Genomic DNA, 17742 nt, shown 5'->3' with positions numbered 1-17742 from the left:
TGCCATGTCAGCTTGAAGTTGTCTTCAAGCACTGAATCTCTTGGTTTCTATATTTCAGTCCACAAGTTGATTAGATCCAAAGTTCTAATATGTAAAAACTATTTTCAACCATGACAACTGCTCTAATCACACAGCAAGAACAAGGCAGTGATCGATCTTTTGAAACAGAAATAGAGATTCAGCACAACCATACCAGCTCCAACTCTGTAGCTTACATAAGGTAATATTGACCAAATCAGAGCTTTTACGTACAACATCTTTGTACATTAGTCAGAGCTACAACATTTTATTTATGTCATCACTATAACAGTGTCAGACTTGTGAACACAAAGTATTAGAGATAATAGGCAACTACTTTAAGATTTTGGAGAATTTTGGTTTATTACTAAAATCATCTGTAACAGTGATTTAAAAGAAGAGCAATATTCATTGCACTCTTGCTGAAAAGAGAGTATATTAACCCTTTAAAGGGTTTTCGAGTGAACGGATTTCACACACAAACATACACAAACAAACAAACACATATGTATGTGTATGTGAACATACATTTATGGAAATAGAAGTAAGTACTCAACATTCTGGAAGATATCCAATAGATAATAAATTCAGCTGTGCAAATGCACTATGTTCCCTGCATTTAAGACGCATTACAAATACAAAAAAATTGTTATTTGCATTTCTTCAGGATGTTTCCCTCATCCATCCCTATATATATTTACTAACAAAATCTGTGGTGCATGTTGTAAACTTTTGACTGTTTTACGGCTTTCTCTGAGTTTATCTTATGACACACAACTAATACGCTGATTCAATAAACTACAGATGTTTTACTTTGTAAGTATATTCTTTATTAGACTCCATGGATCTATCTATCTATCTATCTATCTATCTATCTCTATCTCTATCTCTCTTTCTCTATCTATCTCTCTTTCTCTATCTATATATTATCTATCTATCTATCTATCTATCATCTATCTATCTATCTATCTATCTATCTATCTGTCTGTCTATCTATCTATCTATCTATCTATCTATCTATCTATCTATCTATCTATCATCTATCTATCTATCTATCTATCTATCTCTCTCTTTCTCTATCTATCTATCTCTCTTTCTCTATCTATCTGTCTATCTATCTATCTATCTATCTATCTATCTATCTCTATCTCTCTTTCTCTATCTATCTCTCTTTCTCTATCTATCTGTCTATCTATTATCTATCTCTATCTCTCTTTCTCTATCTATCTCTCTTTCTCTATCTATCTGTCTATCTATCTATCTATCTATCTATCTATCTATCTATCTCTATCTCTCTTTCTCTATCTATCTCTCTTTCTCTATCTATCTATCTATCTATCTATCTATCTATCTATCTATTATCTATCTATCTATCTATCTATCTATCTATCTATCTATCTATCTATCATCGATCTGTCTATCATCTCTCTCTCTCTCTCTCTCTCTCTCTCTCTCTCTATCATCTATCTATCTATCTATCTATCTATCTATCTATCTATCTATCTATCATCTGTCTATCATCTATCTCTCTCTCTCTCTCTCTCTCTCTCTCTCTCTCTCTCTATCTATCATCTATCTATCTATCTATCTATCTATCTATCTATCTATCTATCTATCTATCATCTGTCTATCATCTATCTATCTATCTATCTATCATCTGTCTATCATCTATCTATCTATCTATCCATCACATATGTGTGTATGTTTGTTTGTGTATGTTTGTGTCTGTGTGTGAAATCTGTTCACTCAAAAACCTTTTAAAGGGTTAGTATACTCCCTGTACAGCAAGAGTGCAATGAATATTGCTCTTCTTTTGAATCACTGTTACAGATGATTTTGGTAATAAACCAAAACTCTCCAACATCTTAAAGTAGCTGCCTATTATCTCTAATACTTTGTGTTCACAAGTTTGACACTGTTATAGTGATGACATAAATAAAATGTTGTAGCTCTGGCAATATTTTTTTTGAATTGTGTGAGAGTGAAAGGATTCAGAATTCGGCCGAATCCCAAACCAAATTCTGAACCCTGATTTGAATATTCAAAAATTCTATACATTGGAGGCACTGTTAGGTCCGGTGTCTAGGGTGATACTAGACCTAAATTCAGCCCTAAATACAACCCTGGACTATTTAACTGTTAAAGTGAAGGATGAGTTAAATGGCAAGCATTGCCAGCAAGAGTTGATGGGCAACAAACCCTAGAAATGTCACATTTGTAGTGTTTTTATTTCTAGTTTAGATCTGTAGTGTCTGAAGGGTTAAAAGTAAGGGAGGTCCCCCCTTATGTTCACTTCATAGTTTATTATAGTCCTTCTTTTAAAAACCTTAATGATTTCACAGAAATGATGCCCTGGAATTAACTGCCGTAGACATAAGGTCTGCCATCGTTCTGAAGAACTAAATGAGCTTGGCTTAGACTTTCTATCTTCCCCACCAGCCTAGCTCTAAATTCCCAATTAAGACAAAGGTGCCGAAAGCAGCACTGTCTAAACCTGCCCTGAAGTGTTCGGATCCGTTGCCAGCTCTCTCTTTTTTTGGATGAAAGCAGTCATTCTTGTAGCTACAGTTTTTATCCGCTCACTAATCTGTCTATCTCCCCGGCGTTAATGAACAAAATAGGATTTGGGCTGCTTCTTTCTCAGCCGTATTCCAGAAAAAATAACCCCAAGGTTACATTTGTTTTTCTTTTTTCTCCCCCTCTTAATGTGACTTGCAAACAGAGTGTAATTTGAGAGCACAGAAGACTGTATAGGTGTACAACAGCAATTTTTGCAATGACAGTGCAGAGCGGGGATATGAGATCTGGGTGCTAATGAGCTGACACTGCAGAGGCTGTGAAGATCGAGTGAAATGCACTGCAATAGCACAGCACAAAAACACAGCTCCTTTCAAGTAAATCTGATCTGAAGAGCCAAAGCCAAAACCCGTATTAATTCCACGGCTCTGTGTAAAGAGGCAAGCTACTGAAGGCGCCGTATTCTCCATTCTGCAATCATTTGCAATGGGAATCAAGCCTGTATTTATCTTGGACTTCTGATCTGCACTGCAAACATCTACTCTAACGCTGTAGCAAAGGAGAAAATGTTCTTCCGATCAAATGATCAAATATCAGAGAGGATAAATAAGCGCCTTTCCACTAGCCAGGAATGCTGTATTTGTATATCATTCGTGTGTTAGATATCTCCAAAGCAAAGCTGTCTGTGACATATACCGAAAATGTTGCTGTAAAATCACATTGCTAACACAACAGTGTAATAATGATCAGAGTAAATGGAGTGATATGTTGGGACAGGGCGGAAGCATCAAATGTCTACAAAAAGTTTCTTCATCTGGATGTCTGGTCATTTACATATATGTGTCATACAAGGTTCTACAACTGGCTGAAATCAGACGGCATAGAAAATCCCACATATGCAGTGCCAGACTATCACTCCATGGCTACAGCAAAACTCCCAGTGGGCCCTCACTGACTTATTTCCCTTGTATGGCTATACCATGGCCTTCCACATTTCTATGTAAGAACAAAGAGAAGAAATGGGGGGTAGGATAGATGATAATATTTAAGGTGCTATTATTAAGATAATAAAGTGAATAAACAGCAAAGTAGAATAGTTTGATAAAATAGGCGATGAAAGGTATTGTGGTGCGCCCCTGGTACCCCAGTCTAGCACTGCACATGTTATAAAAGGCAGAAAGTTTCCCAGGTGCATTAATCCACAGCATGCAATTAGATGCTTGCTTATAGGTACCCAGTAAATGCTCCCTGCTCATTGGTTGATACAGTGACTTTTAATTACATAGCCCCAGAAGTCTTTGAGCTGATTGGTAAAAGGAGGACCGGTCCTATGCTGAATAATCAAGCTCTCTACATGTGTGGGCAAATACAGTCTCAACAAACTAGTCTGGCTGTCAAAATAAATCTGCACTTGTGTACAGAAGCCAGGTCAAGCAGAAGTTCATCCAACCTGGACACACTGGAGACCCATCCCAGACCAGTGACCAGCATTTTTACTCCTTGAGAAGCTACGTCACCAGATGGAGCCTTCCCTATCCTCCAGCCCACTGGGGCCGCAATACTTGGAAGTAATTTCAGGACAAGCTTTTGTACATGCAAAGGAAGAATTCCTTAATAGGAGGAGTCTAATTTGCCAGTCCACACAGGGCAATAGAGTTCCAGGATTTTGCCCCAGTTCCCAGGGCACTCTCAAATAGTCACTTAACAAAATTATCCCGTAAACTACTAATTAAAAAAAGTCAATTTTTTTTTATTGAGTTAGCATAACAAAAAATAGTACATACTGACCCCATATAACCCACCTTGTGCATTTTGTACCCTCCGGTACTTCATAGGTGTCTTTGGCATTATCCCATGAATCACAGAATTTAAAACCAGTATAATCCCACCATTTCTTGTTTAAAGGAGAACCAACCCCTTAATTATAAAAAACCCTACCCCCCCTACCCTACACAGACCCCCCTCCCTGCCCCCCCCAGCCTAGGTTTTACTCCCGGTAAATGCCCCTACCTCTGTGCACCCGAGTTCACGGACGCCATATTTTTCTCTTCGGTAATTTTCCGGTCTGTTTCTGACGCTTCCACAATTTTCATCACTTTCGGGGCATGCGCAGTAGTCGTGAACCGGAACATTGCTCCAACTGCGCATGCTCTGATACGCCAAGATTACCGAAGAGAAGAAGATGGCACCCGTGAACTCCACTTTACAAAATCTGCACGATGGGTTAGTAAATAGGTAGGGGCATTTACCGGGGATAACACCGAGGCTGGGGGGGGAGGGAGCAGGGAGGGCTGGTCTATGTAGGGTAGAGGGATAGGGGTTTTTATAATTAAGGGTTTGGCTCTCCTTTAAAACAATCAATGCGGTTGACCCATCCTCCTTGTATCATTTAAGTTACGCCTTTGCACTGTACTAGTACTTAGTACTAGTAGCTTTAGTACATAACTTAGGATAGCTCCAACTTAGCATGTTAAATTACATACCTATGTAATATATACAGTATACTGTCTGGGGCATGACATGCAGTGGTAACCATAAGGATTGTATTAGAGAGGGTGCAGAGAAGGGCAACTAAGCTGGTAAAAGGTATGGAAAATCTTAGCTATGAGGAAAGACTGGCCAAATTGGGGATGTTCACGTTGGAGAAGAGGCGCTTAAGGGTATCATTTAATAATCTCTATAATGCTTTATTTACCAGTTGGTCTTTCCAGCTGAGACATGGGCACCCATTCCGATTAGAAGAAAGGAGGTTCCGCCTAAATATTCGGAAGGGATTTTTTACAGTGAGAGCTGTGAAGATGTGGAATTCTCTCCCTGAATCAGTGGTACAGGCTGATACATAAGATAGCTTTAAGAAGGGGTTGGATGGTGTTTAGCAAGTGAGGGAATACAGGGTTATGGGAAATAGCTCATAGTACAAGTTGATCCAGGGACTAGTCCGATTGCCATTTTGGAGACAGGAAGGAATTTTTTCCCCTCTGAGGCAAATTGGAGAGGCTTCAGATGGGGTTTTTTGCCTTCCTCTGGATCAACTGGCAGTTAGGCAGGTTAAAAAAAGTAAAAAGGTTGAACTTGATGGATGTGTGTCTTTTTTCAACCTAACTTACTATGTTACTATGTTACTAGGATTGATTCATTACTATGTGCTTAGTTATTTCCCTGACATGATGAATGAATTTATATTCACTTGATTTTAATGAAATGTTTCTTAAACATATTGACCTCAGACATATTACACATTTAAATGTGTATTTCAGTTTGCATATTCTGAAATACAAATACAAAAAAAAAAAAGCTGCCTTTCTGATCCAGTTTCTAGTGTTATGTTTGGTTTTGCCAACGTCTGAGACATAGGAGATTTTTTTCTTTTACTGTGTGACTATTTATTTTCCAGGTGCAACACTCCTCGAGCCTATCAGCAGCCTTGTTATACAACAGTTGACACGTAATACTAGGTGAAGGCTTCATATAAAAGTGGGGCAGTGGTAACCATTATATGTTTCCCTAACTATCTATATACATTGCTGTTAAGTAATGGTTGAATTAAAAATAAAATAATATATGTGCTGGTGGATCAGAGTCCAGAGTTGTCCCTGCTGAACTACACATCCTACCATAACGAGCAGCTGGCTGGTGAGATTCTTGGATCTACAATGCAACAGAGCCAATAGGTCAGTATGTATGAAAAACTATAACATCAGACAATCATAAACATCTTGAAATATGTTTTTTCCTTCCATTTCTAGTGTGGATGCCATTATATCGTAAGAACAATGTTTTCTCGCTTTTCAAATGCAGTCTGACACTCCTGGAGTATCCAGTCCCTATCTTGTTAATGCCATTAGCGCCGGTGGAACATAACATGAGCTGGAGGCCCCTTCAGAAGCAAAGTGTTAATCTATGTGCTGCGTGTTACCCTGGTACCAAGTCAGGCTACTGTGCTCTTCAATGACACTGCTTTGTAGTGGCAGCTTTAAATACACAGACGCACAGAAAGATTATTTATCAAGGAGTCAGGGATTTCTAAAGCACTAAAATGGCACACACTGCATCATTGTACTCTCACAGTTTGCTGCCTTCGCATCACTTTTGAAACAGAAATCCCAAAAATCTCAAGACCAGAGTTCTTTCAACACAAACAAAATGTGTCATTTTAACAACCCTGTCCGTCTAGCCTGCCTTAAATTACTTCCTCGTAGCGGAGATCATCTATTTCTTTCTGTCATTCCTAACACACAGAAAGCCCAAGCGGGAGGGACATAAAAAGGGTTTCTGGAAGCACACATGGCTGGGTAATGGGTGAACTCACAGTGTTCATTGTGCAAAGCGTGTGCAAAAAATGTTTGTTTTCCTCACCCACTATGTCATGGAAAAGCATTCTGACATTTGAAAATGATGACTGCCTTTAACAGCAGTTCAGTTTTAGATTCCTATGCCATTAGGTCTAACATCAAAGTGGAGTGCCACAGGTTTCCATAATTATTGCCTAGAACCAATACATGAACTGCATATTACCAGCCCCTTTGTTTTGCTTCTTTATCTATCATATTGGACAACACCAAATCAATGATATGGCCAAAACCCTTAGTTCTTAACCTAACAAAATTCAAATCAAAACTTTAAACCACTACGTAACTAAACATTTTTTTTTTAAATCATGCAGTTGGGGTAGGATGGTTCTAATTCTCTAAATTAGGCTTTGGAGTCAGTTTGGTTTTTTGGCTGAATCTTTGGTGGAGGAGTCAGTATTATGCCAAATCTAAAAATGATTTTGCAACCCTACTATCATAACACTGCTTTAATGACCATTAAAAAGTAGATACAAATATGTAGATACAAATATAAAAGCGAGCCACACCCCCACAGTCACGTGAGTTATCAAATAAAGTTCATTCACTTACAAATTTCAATAGATATTCAATACATATTCAATAGATATTTAGCTTAACATTACAATGTGGTATCCCAGGTGTTAGGTGTTTTATCAGTAAATGACTTCCTCAGGAGTAAATTTAAAGGGATACTGTCATGGGAAAAAAAATATTTCAAAATGTTAATAGTGCTGCTCCAGCAGAATTCTGAAAATCCATTTCTCAAAAGAGCAAACAGATTTTTTTTATATTCAATTTTGAAATCTGACATGGGGCTAGACATATTGTCAATTTCCCAGCTGCCCCAAGTCATGTGACTTGGCTCTGATAAACTTTAATCACTCTTTACTGCTGTACTGCAAGTTGGAGTGATATCACCCCCTCCCTTCCCCCCCAGCAGCCAAACAAAAGAACAATGGGAAGGTAACCAGATAGCAGCTCCCTAACACAAGATAACAACTGCCTGGTAGATCTAAGAACAACAATCAATAGTAAAAACCCATGTCCCACTGAGACACATTCAGTTACATTGAGAAGGAAAAACAGCAGCCTGCCAGAAAGCATTTCTCTCCTAAAGTGCAGGCACAAGTCACATGACCAGGTGCAGCTGGGAAATTGACAAAATGTCTAGCCCCATGTCAGATTTCAAAATTGAATATAAAAAAATCGGTTTGCTCTTTTGAGAAATGGATTTCAGTGCAGAATTCTGCTGGAGTAGCACTATTAACTGATGCGTTTTGAAAAAAACATGTTTTCTGATGACAGGATCCCTTTAAACATATTTATACTCAATACCAAACCGGTTTAAAACCCTAAGATTCAACATAAAAATAACATAATTCAAATGGAAGGAAAAATAAGAATTCAAGCACAAAATGTGGCGCACATGGCGAGTGAAATGAATGTTTGCATGCGCCAAACAAGAAATGGTTCACTTGAAATGGCTTGCAAATGTTTGAACCACACTATATAAAAAAGGGAGAATAACTGATTGGAGGCAATTTTATATATAAAAATCAAATGCAATTTCATTACATCAAGATGACAAAAAAAGGTATATTCGGTTTAGAAATCCATAAAAAGCCTTTCCTACATAATTTAGGCCAGCTGAATACCGTATAGGCCACATTAGAATGTAGTGAACATATTAAACCATACACTTTTCTGAAACAACTTAAATTCTACACTCAGCGCTGTATTTAGGTCCAGAACCCTTGGACCCTATCTTGCAGAAGTGACATCACACACACGATTGCGCATGATGTCACTTCCCCCCACAATGCATCTAGTGACCCATCACCACCCAGTTCCACCACAAGATTGACATAGGTAGTCTCTGGCGACAGTTAGGGAGATTTGTTATTTTTCCTTAAAAAAATTGATTATATAGGCCCCCTAAAGCCGTTGCGCTAGTCACAGAACCTCTGGTTCCTATTTTCCGATTTTAGAGGTTTTTTTGGCGCACTGAGAATGGGCGAGCAGAAATATGCTGAGAGCCAGGTTTACATTTTAAAACCTTTTATGAGAAACTGAAGCATCTAGAAGTTAGCTCCAAATAATAGTGAGAATGGTGTTTAGAATCCATTATTTAATAAAGGATTAGATATAAAATGTCTGCTAAATGTTACAATATGGAATCACAACAGATTATTGAAAAACTACTACTATTGTATCTAGATTTAATATTGTCTACAAACCCTTATGTTGATATTAGAGATGTTGCTGGAGTTCCTTGTCAGAAACTCCCTGATTTCAAGCAAGGGTCCTGTTGTATTTCTCCCACTGCTCCTCCCATTTGAGCCACAGGAGGTAGTATGGCGGCAGCTTGACCCTGACAGAATATATTCTCTGATACTGCCTCCATGTCAATCTTTCCTGACCCACACCCCTATTCGGCTGCAGGCAATTGCTCATTAAAGGGCTATTTAAACCCACTTCCCAGACTCCCCAATGCTGGATCATTGGCCATTCTACCTTTTCCTAGCCTAGATTCACATTGATCGTGGTCCTAATCTTGATTTTCCTAATCCTTGATTTTTGATTTCCTGTTCCTGCAAATTTGTTCCTTTGACCCTGCTCAGGCCTTGTAAATTCTGCTCCTGTCCTTGTTCCCCATCCAGATTTTGACCTTGGCCTGTTACCTGACACTGCATGGTTTCTGCCTGTCCTGACCTTAGCCTGTTTTTGGTTTACATTTGCCTCCCACCCACCCTTGACCTTCAGCCTGTTTCAAGGACTTGCTTTTGCTGTCTGCCCAATTTTCAATTGCCTGCAGTCTATGTAAGTTTTTTTGCACATCGGCTCCTGCCATTTTATCATCAGCAATATTCCTAACATTCCTCTATCTTAGACACTGATAGCTCTGATTGGAATAACCTGTCCTATCCACAGAATAAAATTAGAATAACCTGCACCACAGGGGTTATTAAACCAAACTCCCCTCTGTGTTGCACAGTACAAAACGTACAGTTTGGTAACTTTTAGTGGAAGAGATGCATCTACTTAAGGTAGGAAGCATCAATAAGCTTTCCACATGAAAAATAATATAGTCCCACACAAGTGACTTGTCTTATTGCTTTAAAAGATCCTTGACATCGATGCAGTGCACACATGCCCCCATCTACATGCCTTGTGCATACAAAAGCGACAAACTCCGATCTTTTTCTCTGCACTAGAGCTTTTGTCATTGTGTTTCTGAAACCTTGAAGCAGAATCCTTTCAGTCTTACAAGCCTCTTCTAGATTTTATCTACAAAGATCTGTTGTGTAGGTTTACAAAGCAGTATTAGCAGCTGCAGACATCTGACTGCGGGCAATAAACTTAGCCCTGGACGACAGACATTGATTAGTAATTCCAGCAATGAAGAGGACTGCAAAAGTAGGAAGATCTTAAAGAGTTATGTAATATAAACCCTAATATAAAGTTGCACCTCGGGGATTGCGTTCAGCAACACTTCACACATCAATTTCCCAGGCATACTTATTATTTCATGTGGCCCATAGAAATGAATCAGGTACTGCAGAGAAGAACTCATTAAATATCACCATAAAATGGTGATGTCTTGAAATTCCTTAGATTTAGTGTGCTCATCAGCATATTCTATTGAATTGTGGCCAGCAAAGGGAATAAAACATTTATGTAGCAAATGTGTGTACATATCCAAAATGAAAAAAAAATGCTTTTTTCTCCCACTCTGAAAAGGCTGCCTTCGATGTTTTTGCCAGCTATGCCTTTATTCCCATGCTATTTTAATTAGTTGTTTCAAGCTTTCCCTTTTATATTATATAGAGAAATGCATTTATTATCCATTATGTTCAGGATTCGGGATCTATCTGTAATTTGGATCTCCATACTTCAAGTCTACTAAAAAAATAATTTAGATATTAAATAACCCCCAATAGGATTGTTTTGCTTTCAATAAGGATGAATTTTGTCTTATTTGGGACCAAGTGCAAGGTACTGTTTTATTATTACAGAGAAAAAGGAATAATTTCTACAATTTTTAATTACTTAATTAAGATGGAGTCTATGGGAGATGGCCTTCCTGTAATTTGAAGCTTTCTGGATAATGGGTTTCCATACCTATATTGAAATTTATTCAAAGTCTGCAGCAGCTAACATTAGGGGTCACTACATCAAACTTTATGGATATAAAAGAAAATAGAAAAAAATCCAGACAAGGCAGACATCTAAAATCTGTATCCCCCAGGTCGAGTTGAACCCTTTTAGAACCTCATAAACATCTTCAGAGATGGATGCTTGAAGTTGAAGCTCAGGAATAGCCTGCAAGGTTACTAGGCCCAGACTGGCAATTTGTGTTTATTGGGAAATGCCAGAGGGGCTGCTGTAAGATGCCATAGGTGTATGGTACTAGAGAATCTCCTATTGAGATCAGACCCTAAAGTGGGGATCCCCAACCTTTAATACCTATGAGCAACATTTAAATGTAAAAAGAGTTGGGGGAGCAACAGAAGCATGAAAAGGGTTCCTTGGGGTGCCAAATAAGGGCAGTGGTTGGCTATTGGTAGTCCCTATGAGGATCTCTTTGGCAGTACACTTGTTTTTTATGCAAGCAAAATTTGCCTCCAAGCCAGGAATTCAAAAAGAACAAGAGCAACATCCAAGGGGTTGGTGAACAACATGTTGCTCATGAGCCACTGGTTGGGGACACTGCTCAAATGGGTTCTCCTATAGGACAATGCTCATTATCTCTTTCTTATTTGCATCTCAGTTTAGCACGTTTTATGTTTCTAACAGTTGTGGCAGTCTGTCCCAGATTTAAGTTCCTTGGTGGACCCTAGAATTTCCAATCTGACAATATTGTAGCTGAGCAATAGTTGGAGGGCTGTGGGCTGAAGAATCCTGATATACGTATATCCTGTATGGCGCTGTGCGTCAAAAAAAAAAGACGCGCGTCGAAACAATTTCGGCGCATGTCAAAAATTTTTTGACGCCCATGGACTTGACCCGAAAGGGGTCGAATTCGCCCATCCCTAGCTGTGATGCATCCATAAAGTCTATTCTATCTAAAAATGTTCAAATATTACAAAAAGACAGAATTTTGGAACAAACATTTTTTTAAAATACATAAACAGTTGTGCAAAATGTATTTCTTGGTCACTTAAATACCCCCATTTCCCTGGTTATGACCTCACAGGTCCACCCATTCATGCTATGTGATACACATAATGGTGTCTCTGTGGCTACAGGGGAGCATTGAAATAGAGTAAAGTTTGTAATTGTGGGTACAGGTGACAAAGCCATCTTGAATAATACAGGGTTATTGTCTGAAGTATGTTTAGTATTCTTTATTAAATGGCATGACATTACTTAGAACTCTCAGAATAAAATGTATTTCCACCAGCGTATGTTCATGAATAAAATGGTGCTCCCATGTTTAACCTACAATACAATTATTATTAAATATGTAGCACACCAATGTCAAACATGCCAACTATTGTTATCATCCATGTTCCTTACTAGGAATGCTGGAAAGTGGATGTCCCCTTTGCCTGGCTAATCTTAAATCTAAAAATTCCAATTCCACAGCAACCTGATTGTACATTTACACATGAAACTTCTGCACCATTTCTACAAACAACATTTTAATGGAACAACACATTTACTTTCATCTTGAAGGGCTCTCTGCCCCAAGTTACCAATATGGATTCCCCATTGAATGCAATAGTCTTGAGATTGAATGGGAGTTTGTATGATAAATAGACACCAAGGCAAATGTCTAATAAATCAGGACTTCTGCTTCAAAAAAAAAAAAACATTTTGTAGGCATTCAACAGCGAAATATGCTTTGTCAATTAAAACAGATGGTTTTGCATTTCTTTGGCATTACTGTACTCACATGCATTGGTCACAGAGAAACTGTTGGACGAATCTAAGTGGTCTACATGGTGGAACAGCTGGAACGGCCTCTCTGTGTTGTTTTGGTTGGTGTTGTGCAGCTGCACGGCAAATAAAAAAGCACTGTGCTCTTGTATTGTATTTCTCATGAACAGTCCACCTGAAAACAATAAAGACAGTTATGCCCAAACTGCAGCAGAATATGCAAGGCCTCTTTATTTTTGCTGCATGGCAGATTTTGTGAAGGCAAATGAAATACATGGGAGCTAAATTAGATTAGGGAATGGGTGCATGTAAACGGACCAAAATGCATTGCATTTGCTTTCCTTACAGCAATGAAATGGTTAGGGAACAGGCTAAGCCCAAGCATTGGACAGCTCTGTGCCGTGTTCTTTTTAATGCAGTTTGCTGACTTCAGTTCTTCTCCAGCTCCCACAGGGAAAAACAAGGGCAAGGATAGTCAGCAGTGCTCAAGATGTGGCTGAATGAAATTGTGCAGGGTTACGTACAGAGGTTAAAGGGCAGCCATTGTCCCTGTCACTCTGTAATGCGACCTGCTGACATTCACATAGAAAACACCTTCGCCAATTCCCAATGATCATTCCCCCGTCTACAAAAAAAAATTGTATCCCTCCACTACCCACTTTGGCATGCAGCTCATTGGATGTCGATGAACTGCAGGAATTGTCAATGGAATTTGTGGATGAAATTAAAACTTAATAAAACAATTACAAGCACCATGGGATGACAGAACATACTCTGTCCTTTCCCAAAATACATTATAAAATAGGTCACATTGGGGGTATCGCAATGTTATTTTTCCTACAGTGATTTCATTTCCTAGTCCTATAGACAACCAACATACTCCAGCCGTTTGCATCTGCTGATCCTTTAAACAAATAAAGAACACACATTTTGCCCTTTGTTTTCAGTATCCTTATGTCTTTAGCCAAAAGGAAAAATGGCACAAAAATGGGGGGGTCTCCCCACACCTGAGAAACGATATTCTGAATCAAACCAATATAACTAGTTGCCTGGAGTCAGTAGAACTGAATTATTGCAACTGAGCAGGGTGCAAATATCACCCAAAAGTTCTACAGCCGGAGCATTCAGAATTGTGATTGGCTGTCGGTGCAGCTGGGAACGCGGAACTCGTTCATTTTGTCAGAGCAATGATGGCTGTGGCTACTGTGTTTGCAAAAACTGCTTAATGTGAAAATGTCAGTAACAAATATAGCTGTGATTCCAATGACAAAAATCTTTAAAATCACAAGGAATGAGCCATTTCACTGCTATTGTAATACAAGAAGTTCTTTGAGGTGCCATTGTTTCATATAGGGATGCATTTATCATTACAGCTGGGCATAATGCAGGGGAGTAGCAGCAGCATTCTACATTCTACAGCTCTATGATCTAACCACTGCAGTTTCCACTAGTTCAGAGATAGACGCCGTTACAACTACGACTCCCATTCTCCCTGCATTCTCTTGCCAGCTCTGCTGGAAGTGGGAGACTGGGAATAGCTGAAGGCTGCTTGATCCTGAGTTAATGTGAACAGCTCCAGAGGCTCCAATGTTCCCTGATTCTGTGCTTAGCTGGGCTCATGGGACGACTGTGCCAAAAAACACTGTACAACTAGGGTCATAAAGTTTTTGCAGGAGTACAAACTTCTGTTGGAAGTAATGCATCTGGGCTGTATTTCATTCACTTCCATGACTTAAAGCTGCAGTTGCATCACTTAAGGAAAGGCAAACTGCAACAGGGTGCATGAGCTTGGAGGGACGCTTGGTTTCATCTCCTATTCCTGAATCAGTGTAATGTACACACATATATTGACAGTACAGTGGATGTGCATTCCCTACTCACATTGCAGGTCAGACCCCATGCACCATAGAATAACATGGGCAGTGTGTGTTAAATCGGTTCATTTGTAATTGTTAAGAATAAGATCAATGTGTGGATGTGAGTGGGGCTGGGGAAGTCATTTTTGATGAATGTATTTGACTGATGCTAAACAAAGCCATGGGGTCGGGAGACTGGCGTTGGTTCCTTGGATCCCACAGCGACTACTGGGAATAGCAGGGCTATCGTTATACTGCAGAGAAACACAATAAAAGACTTTATATTTTTGCATGAGGTTCTGGGGCTGGAAGTCACTTTGGGGAGCACTTTTAACCTCTGCATCACTGCGCGCACACACACGCTCCCGCCTACATCGCCCGACCCCAAGACGCACACAATGCGGATCGCACCAGTAGTACCGACGCTTTCCTGCCCATCCACCCGAACCAATGCGCTTGGAACCGAGAACGTCTCGGCTGAAGTCTAGGAACTTTCCTGCAGTGTGTGCCCGGCGATACCCATGGGCACCGGGGGCGCCGACCCCACTCCTTGCCATCATGCATGCAGCCTGCTTTTAGAGCAACATGCAGGAAAATAGTGATTTCTTATCATCTTGCAATAAAAGGAAAAGTTGTAAGTGATGATCCTCTAGGACTGAACCATTATATACAAACACACAATGATGCTGTGGGGTCGGCGGGTGCCTTTGCTACTTACCGATATTGATAGTGTTGGGGAACCCTCCTCGGCTCTCACCCACAATGCTCAGCAGCAGGAGGAACACAGTCCGCGCCTCGTTTTGCCCCATTTGCAGCGTTACCAATTCAATTTCTAAAACGAAACTGAGCCCTTTGCCGCCGGGGGTCTGGAGTGAAGAAGACTCAGCTTTTCCCTCTGTCTCTCTCCTTACAGCACCCTGGACAGTTCCATTGGCGGCTGCTGCTGCTGTGGATCCCAGTACAAATCACTCCTTCTTCTCCTTACGATAGAAAGCCGGGGACTTGTCTGTGATGGTGCCGGAGGAAAAAGAGGAAGGAAGAGGAGGAAGGAAAGAAAGGAAAAAAAGAGAGTCTTCCAATTGGACCGGTAGGGGGGTTATTGATGAAAGTTGGCGTGACGCTGAATTAAAGCAGCAGCAACATCCCTCAGCTCGGCTTCACTGCAGCCCCGACAAGACTGCAAAGCACAAGCTCCGCATTTGTCTAGAGACACAATCAATAGGAACACATCAGACTCACGTGGAACATGGACTCACCCATTCATTACACAGCCCGGGAGCCTCAGTGTGTCCTTCTCTCACTCACCAACTACAGCTCAGGGGCCCTGCACTGACACACACAACCCTCTCTGTTACACACATACACACAGCCCCTCTCTATTACACACACACACACAACCCCTCTCTATTACACACACACACACAACCCCTCTCTATTACACACATACACACAACCCCTCTCTCTGTTACACACATATACCTGCATTGTCACACACACCCCCTCTGTTACACACACACCTGCATTGCCACAACTATTACTGGGGGGCAGCTAAAGCAACATAAGCTGATTTATACATACAAGCTCCGCATTTCACACACATCTCTGTCTGTCTGACTGTCTCACTGTCTCGTGTACACAAATCTACTCATTTATTTCTCATACACATACAAAACGTCTCTCTCTCTCTCTCTTATTTAGTCTCACACACACACATTTAACACACACACAAAATGTATTTTGTTACTTTATATTTTCTCTCTGTGACACATACACACACTCTGTTACACACACATACACACACACTCTGTTACACACACACATACACACACTCTCTGTTACACACACATACACATAAACCATCTCTGTTACACAAACATACACACAACCCCTCTCTGTTACACACACATACACACAACCCCTCTCTGTTACACACACACACACACACACAACCCCTCTCTGTTACACACACATACACAAACCATCTCTGTTACACACACATACACACAAACCCTCTCTGTTACACACACACAACCCCTCTCTGTTACACACACATACACACAACCCCTCTCTGTTACACACACATGCACAAACCATCTCTGTTACACACACATACACACAAACCATCTCTGTTACACACACATACACAAACCATCTCTGTTACACACACATACACACAAACCCTCTCTGTTACACACACATACACAAACCATCTCTGTTACACACACATACACACAAACCCTCTCTGTTACACACACATACACAAACCCTCTCTGTTACACACACATACACAAACCATCTCTGTTACACACACATACACACAACCCCTCTCTGTTACACACACATACACAAACCATCTCTGTTACACACACATACACACAAACCATCTCTGTTACACACACATACACACAACCCCTCTCTGTTACACACACATACACAAACCATCTCTGTTACACACACATACACACAAACCCTCTCTGTTACACACACATACACACAAAACCTCTCTGTTACACACACATACACACAAACCATCTCTGTTACACACACATACACACAACCCTTCTCTGTTACACACACATACACAAACCATCTCTGTTACACACACATACACACAACCCCTCTCTGTTACACACACATACACAAACCATCTCTGTTACACACACATACACACAACCCCTCTCTGTTACACACACATACACAAACCATCTCTGTTACACACACATACACACAAACCATCTCTGTTACACACACATACACACAAACCATCTCTGTTACACACACATACACAAACCATCTCTGTTACACACACATACACACAAACCCTCTCTGTTACGGACACATACACACAAACCCTCTCTCTGTTACACACACCTACACACACACACACACATATATATATATATATATATATATATATATATATATATATACATATATACATACAGGCAAATGCTCTGACACACACACACAACCTTGGTTGTTGTCTGTTTCACACACAGGCATCTTCACACACATATACTTGACTAACATAACGCATCTCACACAGACCTACAAAACTTGCTTTCTCTGTCTCTCTCTCCCACACACACTTCACTCTATCTCTTTTCCTCTCTTTATCACACATACAGTAGTTTTAC

General features: G+C 40.0%; 1 protein-coding gene across 5 annotated transcripts in view; it reads right to left on the bottom strand.

The window, feature by feature from the left end:
• Positions 1-15991, bottom strand: part of gria3.L (glutamate receptor, ionotropic, AMPA 3 L homeolog) — a 193139-nt gene extending 177148 nt beyond the window's left edge. The window contains exons 1-2 of one of the 5 annotated variants that reach the window (XR_005963153.1): positions 15324-15989; positions 12766-12924 (exon numbers count right to left, since the gene is read on the bottom strand). Coding sequence is in view for 4 of the 5 variants with exons in the window: in XM_018228562.2 (XP_018084051.1) it covers positions 12766-12924; positions 15324-15414 (250 nt within the window). In the remaining variant the exon portion in view is untranslated. 5 annotated transcript variants of the gene reach the window in all.
• Positions 15992-17742: the final 1751 nt, after the last annotated feature.

This window comes from Xenopus laevis, chromosome 8L (assembly GCF_017654675.1).
Source record: "Xenopus laevis strain J_2021 chromosome 8L, Xenopus_laevis_v10.1, whole genome shotgun sequence".
NCBI classification, from domain to species: Eukaryota; Metazoa; Chordata; class Amphibia; order Anura; family Pipidae; genus Xenopus; species Xenopus laevis.
The sequence above is the reverse complement of the archived record's forward strand: the minus strand, read 5'-3'. Positions and strand labels throughout refer to the sequence as shown.